Raw genomic sequence first — 14,172 nt, forward strand, 5'->3', positions numbered from 1 at the left:
CCCGAGCTTCAGAAGCTGGGGCACGCAACTCAACAGAGTAAACGCTACACAACAGAAGTGGCAGGAGAAGTTGTGTGAGCATATTTACAAGCAGTTTATTCAGCATAAAGTTAAAGGGACCCCTGACCATTAGGTCCAGTCGTGGCCGACTCTGGGGTTGCAGCGCTCATCTCGCTTTATTGGCCAAGGGAGCCGGTGTACAGCTTCCGGGTCATGTGGCCAGCATGACTAAGCCAGAGCAGCACATGGAAACGCCGTTTACCTTCCCGCCAGAGCGGTACCTATTTATCTACTTGCACTCTGATGTGCTTTCGAACTGCTAGGTTGGCAGGAGCAGAGACCAAGCAACGGGAGCTCACCCCGTCGTGGGGATTCGAACCACCGACCTTCTGATCAGCAAGTCCTACGCTCTGTGGTTTAACCCACAGCGCCACCCGCATCCCTTATTCAGCATACAGCAGGACAAAAGGAAACATGTCTGATCCCTTTCGTGTCCAAAGCAAGACAGCAAAAGCAATACACAAATGGAAGTTCCCAGCAAGCTGTGCTGGAGTGTAAACAGGCATGTCACACACAACAACCATGCCTGTTCCTTAAGGTGGAACGGAATATCTCAACAATGGGTTCAAGCCAAGTTGATACAGAAGCTTGGAAAACCAAGACACAAGCTGAGAACTGGGAGTGTTTGTGCCAAGCGCCTGTTTGCAAAGGGCTTGAGAACCCTTGAGTAAAAAAGGCAAAATGCATTAACCATTAGTTCATTCTTCCTTGACTTGTTTAAGGATCTCTGGAAGGGACTTCTTGACACTGAAGAAATGCAATGCGTGGCAAGCTTGTCTTCTCCTGCTCTGGAGACTCGAACCCGTGGCTTCAAGTGACAAGGAAGGAGATTCAACATCAGGAAGAACTTTCTGACAGGAAGAGCTGTTCGACAGAGGAACGGTCTCCCTCGGGAGGTGGTGGACTCTCCTTCCTTGGAGGGTTTTAAGCAGAGGTTGGGTGGTCATCTGTCATGGGCGCTTGAGCTGAGACTCCTGCATTGCAGAGGGTTGGAATGGATTTCTCTCAGGGGTCTCTTTCAACTCTACAATTCTACGATCTGGAAAGGGCTGCTTGGATCAGGTCTGACATGTCTTAATGGAATCAGGTGCCACACCAGGCAGCCTTGGGAATCAGGTCAGGAGTGTCACCAGCTCCACCTACGGGACCCCAAAGTGGAGGTTTCCAAGGGGAAGCTGAGGTAGACCATGCTGAAAGGGGGACTCAACCAAGAAAAGGGTTCTTTCTTTTCCTGGGGTTTTTTTTTAAACCACTGTCCCAAGAAACTGGACCCTAATAAATAGCCTTTCTTCACCCTGTTACAACTCCAAGACTGAGACTTAGAAGCTTCCTTTTTCTCCCCTTGTGTCCCACCTGGGGCAGATTTTCCTTGGAAGAGCTATGGAACACATGGGCAGCCACCGATGCTGGTTACTAGCCCCCTCCCCTAAAAAAAAGAGGCGAAGATAGTTGGAGACCGAGACAGAGAAGTTAAGGGGTGGGATTGGGGGTTTTGAGCAACAGCCACTTCCCTAGCGAGGAGTTTGGATTTGATATCCCACTTTATCACTACCCAAAGGAGTCTCAAAATGGCTAACATTGTCCTTTCCCTTCCTCCCCCACAACAAACACTCTGTGAGGTGAGTGGGGCTGAGAGACTTCAGAGAAGTGTGACTAGCCCAAGGTCACCCAGCAGCTGCATGTGGAGGAGCGGGGAAGCGAACCTGGTTCACCAGATTACGAGTCCACCGCTCTTAACCACTACACCACACTGGCTCTGCTCGAGTTCCAGCGGGACCTGCAAATTCTCAAACTTCTGCCATCGAGGAGCCATCCTGCAGCAGACCTAATCTCAGCTGGCCAAGGCTGAAACAGCAGTTTATTCCACGTGGGGAGTAAAAACAAGCTGGGTGCTTGGGGAGGGGGGGAATGGCTCAGTGATGTAAGGAAGCGATTTTTCACTGTTTGGGCAGGAGCTGGTGGGAGATGCTCAGGGAAGACTGACAATGCCCCCCGTCTGCTCTGAGGAAACTGGGCGCCCCCCGCTCCATGCTTAAGAAGCAGCGCCCCCAAAGGCTCCTGCCCTGGCTGGGAAGCGGAGGAATATCTCACAGGGATGCCCAAATCCGAGCCTGAAAACACCCCTCGTCTGGTCAGTTCTAAGGGACTTTGCATTAAAGGAAACATGGATGACCAACTGGGAATCCCAGCAATTCTGCCTGGGCAAGCAGGGACTTTCCCCCCTGAATGAGACCAAAGAGTTGCGGATGGAGCCTGGTACCAGGAAGTGCTGCGTCCCAGAGGATAACGGACTTGTTGCCATGAGGGTAACAAGGCTAACGACGGCCAACAAACTCTTGAAAGCTCTCCTTGCCACTCCTATTGATTCATCGCACCACTTAAATGATCCAGGCTCCAGCTCCAGTGAAGAGAATTAGTTGGAAGTGACCAAAAGTGGCCTGAGGAACGAAGGAAATAAAATCCATCCCGGCCTTAGTTAAGTACGATAGTTTTCTTAGTGAGACCGTTTGCCTTTGTAGGGAAGCGGAAGTGAGAGGTGGAAGTTGTAAATATTGCTTCGGGGGTCTCCTAAAAGGATTATCGCGTGTTCAATGAACAAAAAATAGTGTGCGCCACCCCCACCCCCCTTTGACTGTGGGGGTGAAAGCAACAAGTGAATTGATCTGCACCTATTTTTGCTTCTTTCAGTCTTCCAAAGACTGGAGGGAGAGACTGAGCTCCAATAAATGTGGCATGAGATATGCGCACACAAACATTCCCGCCCGCCCCCCACATTATGGGATTGCTGGCCGGGGAGGCCAACCCTGCAGCCCTGGCCTCACACCATGCAGCCTGCACTGAAGGCCCCCAAGTGACAGGAGAAGCCGGGCCGATCTGGATCCCCTCAAGGGTAGAGAGGCTCAAGATGCGCAGTGCCCCTTTGTGCAGCCACTGGGCGCACAACCGGAAGAATGAGGGTGCGAGTGCGCTGTACTCCTTATTTAGAACCAATCAGGTTGAGAAAACGGAGAACCCAGCGAGGGGTCCTGCTCTCTTCTTGCTGGTGTAAAAAGGTTTAGCAAAGCGAAGTAACTTACTGACTTCTTCTTTGGCGATCCCTCGTAGCCGAGTAAGATTGTCTTCCATAAACACGGTTTTAACACTGAGTCCGTAAGTGACTGTGGAGGCCAATTCTGGATCCACATGTCCTTCCACAGTGGAGAAATGGGTTTCCAGGCGGGAGTTGATCACGGTGTGGATTTGCCAAGCGTGCCTTCCTCTTAGCACGTTTCTTCCTTGTGTCCTGAGTTCGAGTGTCTTCAAAGCCCATGACACTTTTGGAAAAAGGCTGTTCTCCAACTGGAGCACTCGCAGGCAAGTGTTTCCCAATTGTTGGTGTTTATACTACATTTTTTAGATTTGCCTTGAGACAGTCTTTAAACCTCTTTTGTTGACCACCAGCATTACACTTTCCATTTTTAATTTCGGAGTAGAGGAGTTGCTTTGGAGGACGATAATCAGGCATCCGCACAACATGAGCAGTCCAACAAAGTTGAGGCTTTAGAATCAACACTGGTGATCTTTGCTTCTTCCAGTACCCTGGCATTAGTTCGCCACTGACTGTTTCATACAACATCCAGAAGCACACCTCAGGATTCGGGATGATGGCATTTCATGTTTTGTCCCTGTTCTGGGTCATCATTAATTTTGTTTTCATTATAATGGGCAAAATAGGCTTCTGCAATATTACAAATCCACATTTTGGACTCATGTCAGTAATCTCTCACCTACTTTTTAAAATCCTAACTAAGCAAAAAACTCGGGTTGGGGAACCTCTTCTGGCTCCATGGCTTTATTCCTCCTTGGGCAACCTTCCTGAGGCTTCATGACAGCGGTGGGGGGCAGATGTCCAAAGGGCAAAAGTGGTGGTGGAGGGGAAACTTTCCCTTGCATGGCAGGTTGTGTTCCAGCCATGCAAAAACCCTAGATTTCTCCACCCCCCAGACCTCTCCACCTTCCCCAGTGGTGAGCAAGGGGCAGCAGAGAAGATCAAGGATACATTTCTGCCAGGCAAAAGCACTCTGCACATGTGGTTGCGGGGTGGGGTCCTCGACTCCCGAGGGCCAAACGGGGAGGAGGGACATTCAGGAAAACACTCCCATTTCTAACTCGCTGCTATAAAAAGAGAAGGAAGCGCCCGTGTTTTTAATTTTACAAACACTGAATCAATGGGATAAGGCTACTTCTGAGCTCACTCGAGTTTTGCGAACAGATAGCAAACTCATGTGTCTGTTGTGCAATCTAAGCTGGTCACGGTGAACAAGCCCATCTCCATTTAGTCAACCCAGATATGAAGGGAACCGTTGGCCTTCCCACCAAACCTCTGTGATTATTTAGGAAAATGAATGTGTCATTCAGGAAAAGCTCTAAATGACGGCAGCTTTCTGTGTCATCCAAACTGGGGAGCCGCAGTGCCTTAGGGGCTCCCTGGTTGAGAGGAGGGGCCACGTAAATGGACAAAGTCAGAATCTTCGCTTCCTAACTCACAGGGTGGATAAAAATCAATGATTTTTTAAAAATGGATTTTTAAAATTTAAATCAGATTTCTTTTATTTCAATTGGATTTTTAAAATAAAATGCTTTTGGAGGAATAATCTTTCTAAAGGTAGTTTTCTATTTAAGTTACATTAGAGTCCAAAGGCTATTCATCAGGAAATAAGGATTTTTTAAAGTTTTTCATGTGTGCTAAAACTCAAGTCTAAATTTTTTATTTCAAAAATCGTTTAGCCACATCAGTTAACAAACATGGATACATATGCTATACCGTTATTGTCTTAGTTAAGTAAATTGTTTAAATTGTCATTAAGGAAATGATTATTTTCCTCCTTCCAATAAAGCACAGCAGAAAAGTTGTCCAAATATAAACACAGTTAACTTATTAAACCTCACAACAATTTCATAATTATCACTCCATGTATTTCTAATAGTATAACCAAATCAGTAATTTTTGATATAACTGTAAAAACTACTCTGAAAACTTATTATTCCAAAATGAAACCTTCATCTGGTTGTAAATATTAAGATATTAAAGATTAAGATATTGTAAATATTAAGCAAGAATGAGTCTTTCTCTTAAAAAAAATATTTAAATCAAGTCTTACTGACTAGCGATTTAAATCGTGATTTAAATCGATTTGATTTAAATCAAATCCACCCTGCTGAGCCATGATACAACTCTCCAAACGGGGCCGTCAGGAGTAAGCAAGACCAGAGAATTCCCCAGGGACATCTCACATTTCCTGACATTGCAAGGAGAGAAACGCCTGCAGAGATGAATGTGACCCTGTCTTTTAGCGTGGACAATGTCTTGCAGGGTGTCCCTTCCCAAACTTGGAGAACAGGGGTAGTCAACCTTTTTATACCTACTGCCCACTAATGCATCTTTCTTGATGGTCAAATTTCCTTACTGCCCACCAGTGCTCGATGGAAGGAGGATTCAGCTTGTGTCGTAGATCCCCTGTTAGCAATTTCACTCCTCCGATGCTGCATTTGTGATTGGTGTAAATCACATGCCTGTCTGAGAAGAGTGTGGGAAACATAAACAACCTTATCTCTTCCGCTGTAGGGACTTTGCTATGTACTTTCGCTTTTACTTGTGCCTGTTGTTCTCTCAGAGCTGGAGAGAACGGACGCCATTATGCTGTTGGCTGTAAATAAAGGTAAAGGTAAAGGGACCCCTGACCATTAGGTCCAGTCGTGACCGACTCTGGGGTTGCGGTGCTCATCTCGCTTTATTGGCCGAAGGAGCTGGCGTACAGCTTCCGGGTCATGTGGCCAGCATGACTAAGCCGCTTCTGGCGAACCAGAGCAGCGCACGGAAACGCCGTTTACCTTCCCGCTGGAGTGGTACCTATTTATCTATTTGCACTTTGACGTGCTTTTGAACTGCTAGGTTGGCCGGAGCAGGGACCGAGCAACGGGAGCTCACCCCGTCATGGGGATTCGAACCGCCGGCAAGCCCAAGAGGCTCAGTGGTTTAACCCACAGCGCCACCCGTGTCCTTATGTCTGTAAGTAGTGTGTAAATAAATAGTAGATTAGCTCTACGATGTCTCACACTTCTTGCTGTCTTATGCCAGAAGCTTTGTTTGTTGTTTAGTCGTGTCCGACTCTTTGTGACCCCATGGACCAGAGCACCCCAGGCACTCCTGTCTTCCACTGCCTCCCACAGTTTGGTCAGACTCATGTTGGTAGCTTCAAGAACACTGTCTAACCATCTTGTCATCTGTTGTCCCCTTCTCCTTGTGCCCTCCATCTTTCCCAACATCAGGGTCTTTTCCAGGGAGTCTTCTCTTCTCATGAGGTGGCCAAAGTACTGGAGCCTCAGCTTCAGGATCTGTCCTTCCAGTGAGCACTCAGGGCTGATTTCCTTAAGAATGGAGAGGTTTGATCTTCTTGCAGTCCATGGGACTCTCAAGAGTCTCCTCCGGCACCAGCATTCAAAAGCATCAATTCTTCGGCGATCAGCCTTCTTTATGGTCCAGCTCTCACTTCCATACATCACTACTGGGAAAACAATAGCTTTGTGTGCATATATCATTATAATGTATGTCATTAGAAGAGCACTGGAAGGGAGATGCCTTTTCTAGAGCTGTGCTTACCAGAGGACGCTCAGAGTTCTGGGGGCTTGCAAGGCACCCCCAGGGCGTTTTCCCAACACCCCCTACTGCCCACCTAGAATCCAAAAACGCCCACTAGTGGGCGGTAGGGACCAGGTTGACAACCCCTGTTGTGGACAGCGCATAGCTTAAAGATGTTGTCAACCGACATGACGTCAACACTGGAAAAAAAGATGCAACATGTTTTTCTTCACAACAGCCGATTTTTACAAAAGCTTTACCGAACAGGTTTTTGTTTTGAACCTTCAAAATAACCTCAAGCGTTGCTGAGTTATGAATTACATCTTCCAATGAGCTCCCCTTAAGAAGTTATCTGTTTTGATGCTCTGTCTGGGGACCAGATAACAGGATCAGAATTTTAATATGCACAAAGCCACAAGGGGACACTATTTGTTTGCTATTTCTCAAATCACTCATCTCTCTCATTAAGGGGCTCATATTCACAATCCAGCCACTCTTACTTGAGTTTGACAAGTTGTACAATGCAGATACGTATCACCGAACCCTTTCTAGAGGAATAAACTTCTACGTTACTTCCAAGGGGGATAAACAAATTCATTAACAAATTAATCACAGCAAGGAACACACAAGTTAGCCAGGATATTATGCAAGTCGGTTTAAGATAAACTTGGATCACACACCAATGTAGGCTATATGCAAAATCCAAAATATTTCTGATGGTCTGCTTATGTTGGGCAAAAAGGAATTTGAATACAAATTTTATGTTTTCCACCTTACACGTAAAAGTACATGTAAAATTTGGAATGTTCTCATTTCTTTAGGGAGAAAATCTGAAAGAATGCAATGGTAAAAAACCAACGCATAGTATATTAAACACAAAACCCCACAAATTCTAGGAAACACAGGGTCATCTATATGCAGAGTTTACTAACGTTTTCATGTTATGGTTGCAAAATTGTCCATATCATCCATATAAAAAAAATGTGCTATCTAGGCAGGCTTAAGAAAATATTTAAGCAACAGACTGTTCTTCCAAGATGTCACTGAACCAGTATGTGGCTCAGTAAACCAGGGTTTCCCAAACTTAGGTCTCCAGCTGTTTTTGAACTACAACTCCCATCATCCCTAGCTAGCAGGACCAGCGGTCAGGGATGATGGGAGTTGTAGTCCCAAAACAGGGGAAGACCCAAGTTTGGGAAACCCTGCGATAAACCAAAGTGATGAAAATGAGCCTCGCCTCATCCCAGGGAGTCAGTGTGGTGTAGTGGTGAAGAGCAGTGGACTTGTAATCTGGTGAACCGGGTTCGATTCCCTGCTCCTCCACATGCAGCTGCTGGGTGACCTTGCGCTAGTCACACTTCTCTGAAGTCTCTCAGCCTCACTCACCTCACAGAGTGTTTGTGGTGGGGTTGGAAGGGGAAAAGGGATTGTTAGTCGCTTTGAGACTCCTTCGGGTAGTGATAAAGCGGGATATCAAATCCAAACTCTTCTTCTCTGCTCTGTGGCCATGAGAAAGAGCTGAGAAGCCTTTGCTTCCATTTTTGATTAACCACAACCTGACATGCCATCTGAATCCAAAAAGCTGAGCTGTTCTTCAGTACAATTTTCCTTAAACCAGTGGTGTCCAAACCTTTTTCAAAGAGGGCCAGATTTGATGAATTGAAGGGCCGCGAGGGCCGACCAAACGGCCAACCAAAGTTGTTAACTTTTTTTTTTAGGACTGAAGTTGTTGTGGTTTTTTTAGGATTAAAGCTGTTGAGGTTTTCTTAGGATTTTACCCCAGGAAATAAACTGCCATAGGGACTGGATTAAACTGACTGGCGGGCCAGATTAGGCCCCCGAAATGGACTTTGGACATGCCTACCTTAAACATTTCAACAAGCTGTAGTAACGATAAACCACAGTTTAAGGTTTGGACAGCACCTGACACAGTGGTCCAGGGCTCGTCTGCCCATCTTGCTTGGGGAGGCAGTTGGGCGACGGCTGGGAGGGGGGCAGATCCAGCTCCCCAGGAGCTCGGAATGCTTGCCCCCCGCTACCTGGGAAGAGTGGGGCTGCCACTGCCCCCTTCAGTGTGCCAGGGCTTCCCTCGGCCATTCCCAGTCCCCTCAGGTGATGGAGAGATGCTGAAGGAGTGCCATTTTTTGTTTTGACTCAAGCCACGAAGTGTATTGGGCCAGCTCTGCTGCGATACATTGAAACCAGAATTGAAAGCATCCCATCTCTGCCTCACGGCCACCATGGCTGAGCCCGTGGGAAGTTTAGCATGGCGTCTCCATGCAGCCAAGATCTGAACACCAAATCTGGAACACATTATCCTACACAAGAGAAAACTGGGTTTCTGCTTTTAAAAGGTCCTAGTTTTAGTACCGGCAATCTTTAGAAACGTTAAACTGTGTGTGAGCCTCATGAAACTCGGTAGGTTTGAGCCACCATGCAGAAGCGAATTCTGCTTTGATACTAACGTCAAAGAGAGACAACTTCATGTCTTTAAAAGGCATTATCCTTGTCATTTGCACTGCATAAAGAAAAGGAACAGGAACAGGAAGTGTGTAGACTCCTAGGAAGAAGTATTTTGGAAGTGGAAGAAGTAGGTAAAGCAATGGCTTACTTTTTTAATATAAATACTAAATACCTCAAACACGTTTAAGGATATTCAAAACACTTTCTTTTTACTAGATGCAATGGATGCTGAACGTCACACACTGCTCTCCACCCCAGAGAACTAAAGAATAGTTATGCTCCAGGAATGTATTTTAGCCAGAAACCGATACTTTTGCAAACAAAGCTGTGAGGAACCTTTGTCCTGTAAGTGGCACTTATCAGATCCGCTTCCTTGGATATAAACCACTCTGGCTAAACGTGCATTGGATTGTAATGTCAGAATAACAGAAATTGGAGATACCATCTTCAGCACTGCCAATATCTCTTTTTAAAAATCTTTCTGAAATGCTCAAGACTGCACTACTCAAATATCTTGCTGGAGTAGATGACATGGTTTGTCAAATGAATGGGAGCTTTCCCCAAGATATTGAAGACCCCGTAGATGTTGTGAATGGCACCCCTAACTGTCAAACCCAACTCCTATCCTCACTACCTAATGCATTTTCCCATCACAGCTCAGGACCGCAATACCTTAAGGACCACCTTTTTCCATCTGAACCTACCCAGACCCTGAGATCATCTTCTGAGGCCCTCCTTTGGGTGCCTCCTCCTGGAGAGGTCCGGAGGGTGGCAACACCAGAACAGGGCCTTCTCTGTGGTGGCTCCCTATCTGTGGAATGCTCTCCCCAGGGAAGTTCGTTCCTTTTTAACCAGGCCTTTGGTTGATTTGACTGACATCCTATGCCCTTTTAAAATGTGGGTTTTTGGGAGAGGGCGGGTATTGGGTTGTTGTTTTTATTTTGATTATATATTTTGTGGTTTTATATTTTGGTTTTGTTCTGTGAACCGCCCCGAGACCTCCAGGTATAGGGCATTATATAAATTCAGTAAATAGATAGATAGATAGATAGATAGATAGATAAATAAATAAATAAATAAAATAATAATAATCACTCTGTGCAAGAAGGAGAGTAATTCCATATTGCCCCTAGTTTCTATTGAAAATATACTATTAATTCTGCCATCCTCTTGGGAGGGATGGAGCCAGAAGGTGATGCTGGGACACCCCTGCTCTGCTCAGGGCTAGAAACTGAGATAGGAAAGCTAGGAGCTCAAGGGCACCTTAAACCAGGTTATGGGCGCAACAACGAAATGTCTAGGCACACTTTTTTGTAACAAGAATACAAAGCTGAAAATGAATGAACTGCAGCTAAAATATCATGTTCATTTTCATTGTTCACACGTTCTGGTCCTTCCCCTGCCCACCCACCTAATATTCTGAAGAGGGTCTCTTCTCCAGTCTTCAGAGAGTAGCTGGAAGTGGGGAGGCAGAAAAAGCTACTCCTTTCCTTCCACTCTGCAGTTTCAATCTGAAATCTTAGGTGCAGGATTGCACCCAGAGCTCAGAAACTGCTCACTTTGAATGAAATTCCCCACCGCAAAATGCACCTGGAACAAGGGGAGTTTCGAACACCGGTTCTGCTCCACGGCTTCTGGGTTCCATCTTGTCCCCAGTGCTTTTTAAATACTACATGAAGCTGCTGAGAAGGAATTTGGAGGTTTGGGCTAGGTGGAATCAGACGACAGGCTGTTCATTTCCTCTCCTAGTCCCTGGGATGCTGTGAAAGCGCTGAATAGATGTGTGGAGGAACTGTGTTTTTTTATGTTACTATTTTACATTTATATCCTACTTTTAAAACATGGCGGTTTTGTTGGTTCGCTGCCATGGGAGAGCTTTTCTGCCCTGAAAAGTGGCATGAAATAGTTCAATAAATGATGCATTTAATACTGACACATAAGAATAATACATGTGTGTGTATAAAATACACCTATTTCCGAGCAAGTAAGTCTTTACAAAGAAAACAAGGAACTGACGTGGGTAAATATGAGCTCACCTGTCTTTGTAATTGATAACAGTATCAATGATGGCATTCATCTGCTTCGTCAGCTTAGGAGGGTTAGGTGACAATTTCTCCGCCGGCGGCCTTCCTCTCCTTTTTTTCGCCTTCTCTCCATCCTCTTTGCCCGAATCTTTGTCTACATTTCTCCTCCTTTTCCGTTTCTTAAGCCGAACTTCTTCTTCCATTTCCTCCAAGTTGCCGTCTTCGATTGCCTTAATTAGGAAAGTAGAAAAAATTATTTGCAAAATCGAAGACGCCAATGGATGCTATATATATTATAATCTCTGCAAGGTGCAGACAATTCTGAAGGATAAAACGAATCAATCCAGAAGCAGAAGTCCAAATATAAATATTAGGGGAAATCAGCGGAGCTAAACGTAAAACCAAAGTAACAATTTTGTCGGAGTAATCCATTCAACTGTAGAGCGTTAAGGCCACACCCCAACAAAGGCCATTGAAGTTCCAACTGTCTGCATGCACACTCAATGAATGATCAATATATTTTAATATGTACATTCATACATCATTTTCAATACATATTTATAGACAAAGCAATCATTAAAAAGGGCGGGGAATTCTCTTCAAAACACATTCACCCGCATACATTATATGAATTTCCCTTTCTGAACAAAGAAGTAACAAGCCAGATTCTTTCAATTAGAAATTTTCAAACAGAATTTTCAAATCAGTTCAAATTACACACCTAAAACGCCACAAATGCAATATTCAGCTAAGGTCTTGACCACTGACAATGCATAAGTATTGGACAATGCATTGTTGTGCAGCAAAGAATATTGGCACTGTGGGGTGAGGAAAATGACACCACGCAAACACGAATCAAACAACATTCACTAGTTCAAAATTTACCTGCAAATGTGTGCTGTGAACCTCAGGCAGCAGCACTATGCAGTGAGAGGGTGGAAATTGCTATAAAAACAAACCTGTTTTAAAGGAAATCTGTCCACACTGTCTAAGAAATCCATGTGTGACAATCACAGAAGCTGAACTTTCTTTGGTTTAAGAAAACAGAAGAAAAAGCCCAGAGATGTGGGACGGTTTAGTCTTCCAGGACATGAAAATGACAAAGATATTAGAGGGAAGAAAGAAAGAAAAAAAATCCTGATTTTTAAAAATAAATCACCTCCGTTTTTGTGCTGAAGGCTTTCTCAAAACACCAATGTTGACATTGTCCCTGTTGCTTTCCTGTGCTCCCTGCAATACATGCACATGATAATCAATCCTTTTTCTCAGAGCTGAAAGAGCTCTAATCATCAGGCAATTACCTTCATTTTTCCACAGCACCAAACATGGCTAATATTTATGAACATGTGAGTGCAACAATCAATACACAAAGAGTGATTGCAGCCCAGGCACAATTTCTTTCACTTGGGCGCAACGTCTCTCTCGCCAAACGTTTTGTGCACAAAACCTGGTGCACCACACAAAGCAGGCGGGCATGTCAGAGACGCAGAACAACCTGCTTCCTATTCATCCTGCAATGTGGAAATCCACAGACGAACATGAATGCACACACAATCCAGAGGGAGTGCCTGGATGCCAGGCCTGAATCATCAAAAGACAATTTCCATCCTGCTTCCACTGCATTCGGAGAAGGAGCTGGAGATCGGATGAGTTAGGAGGAGGAGGAGGAAGGAAGAAGGAAGGAAGGAAGGAAGGAGCAGAAAAAGAAGAAGAAGAAGAAGAAGGGAAAAAAAGAATTATCTGCACACAAATTCATGAATATTCATTTGGCTCAAGCAGGACACCCCGGTGCACACATACCAGCAGCTAGCGGAGATTTAAGCAAAGGAAACTGTTCTGCAAATCTCGGAGGCTCATCGTAAATGCAGCATGCAAGGCTGTCAACAGTTAATGCCATTGCTCCCCTTAATCCCTCGTTTGTGCACGGAAAACGCAGCAGCAACACACACCGGCCTGGGATGCGGCGCACACCTAGGCATGCCCGGGATGCCGCTCGACTGAATCTCCACGACAGCAAGGAAAAAGGATATTTACCTTACCACTATCAGCAGCAGGCCGGCTATCGGAAATCACAGTTAGTGGGGATAAAATTAACAAGCCAGCAAAGCAGCGAGCTGCTAGTCTCTTCATCAGCTGATCAGGGGGGAAAAGAGAGCCCGGGAAAGGCTATGTTTTCATACACAAGTAATTTTATTTTACGGAAAATGCAATCCTGAGAGGGTTGTAGGGGCTCAATTCTGCTGTTTCATTCTACCTTCCACAAGGCCTGCAGCCTCCTTCCTCCAGCCTGATTTAATATTGACAAGTACTTATCATATTTCCCCCTTATTATTCCAGGAACTCAAATCAGGAATTATTATTATTATTTTCTTTGGAAGGGGGGGGAGGGCAGTTTCCCGGAAGCTTTTTAATTACAGTACATTAATTTTTTTAAAAAATCCAAGGGATATAAACACACGCTTTTTAAAAAAAGCAAAACAGAGAGGCGTGTGTTTTAAAGCTGCACCACACACACAAAGATGCTTCATTGTTCTCTTACATTTGGAGGTGCAGGGATTGCTAAAAACAGCAGCACTTCGAAAATCTTCCTGATTTAACATGCCTTTGAGACAAAAGCGTAAGGAACGGAATATTTCTGTTTTTAGCATGTGCATCCCGCAAAATACCACATACCCAAATCCCACTGCCACCTTCTCATGCTCTCAGGTGCCACACCTAAAAGGCTGCTTGGATGTGCTGATGGCTAGCAAGATTTCAAAAGGGATCTGAATAAAAATTATATCATTTTCACCCAGCAGATATATGCATATTAGAATTTACGAGTTCTATAAATCTGTGGGTAGCATATGGATGCTGACCATTCTTTTGTGACGACTTCCCAATAATTTAAATTTAACCTCTTAATCCTAGAAACTGGTATTCTGCATTCTATTGACAATCCATGCAAATTAACACTATTTTAATCAGATCAAAGATTTTCAGTACCAGCTACACAATTCAGTTATA

General features: G+C 44.9%; 1 protein-coding gene across 16 annotated transcripts in view; it reads right to left on the reverse strand.

Moving 5' to 3' along the window:
* Positions 1 to 14,172, reverse strand: part of SMARCA2 (SWI/SNF related BAF chromatin remodeling complex subunit ATPase 2) — a 128,982-nt gene that overhangs the window by 17,900 nt on the left and 96,910 nt on the right. For 14 of the 16 annotated variants that reach the window (XR_014542965.1, XM_083592785.1, XM_083592790.1 and 11 more), the window contains one exon: positions 11,179 to 11,396. Coding sequence is in view for 15 of the 16 variants with exons in the window: in XM_083592785.1 (XP_083448911.1) it covers positions 11,179 to 11,396 (218 nt within the window). In the remaining variant the exon portion in view is untranslated. Of the gene's footprint in view, positions 1 to 11,178; positions 11,397 to 12,467; positions 12,489 to 13,200; positions 13,312 to 14,172 lie in introns of those variants that run through there. The other 2 variants (XM_083592783.1, XM_083592784.1) reach the window with 2 other exon arrangements.

The sequence above is a fragment of the Podarcis filfolensis genome (assembly GCF_964270895.1).
Source record: "Podarcis filfolensis genome assembly, chromosome: 17".
NCBI classification, from domain to species: Eukaryota; Metazoa; Chordata; class Lepidosauria; order Squamata; family Lacertidae; genus Podarcis; species Podarcis filfolensis.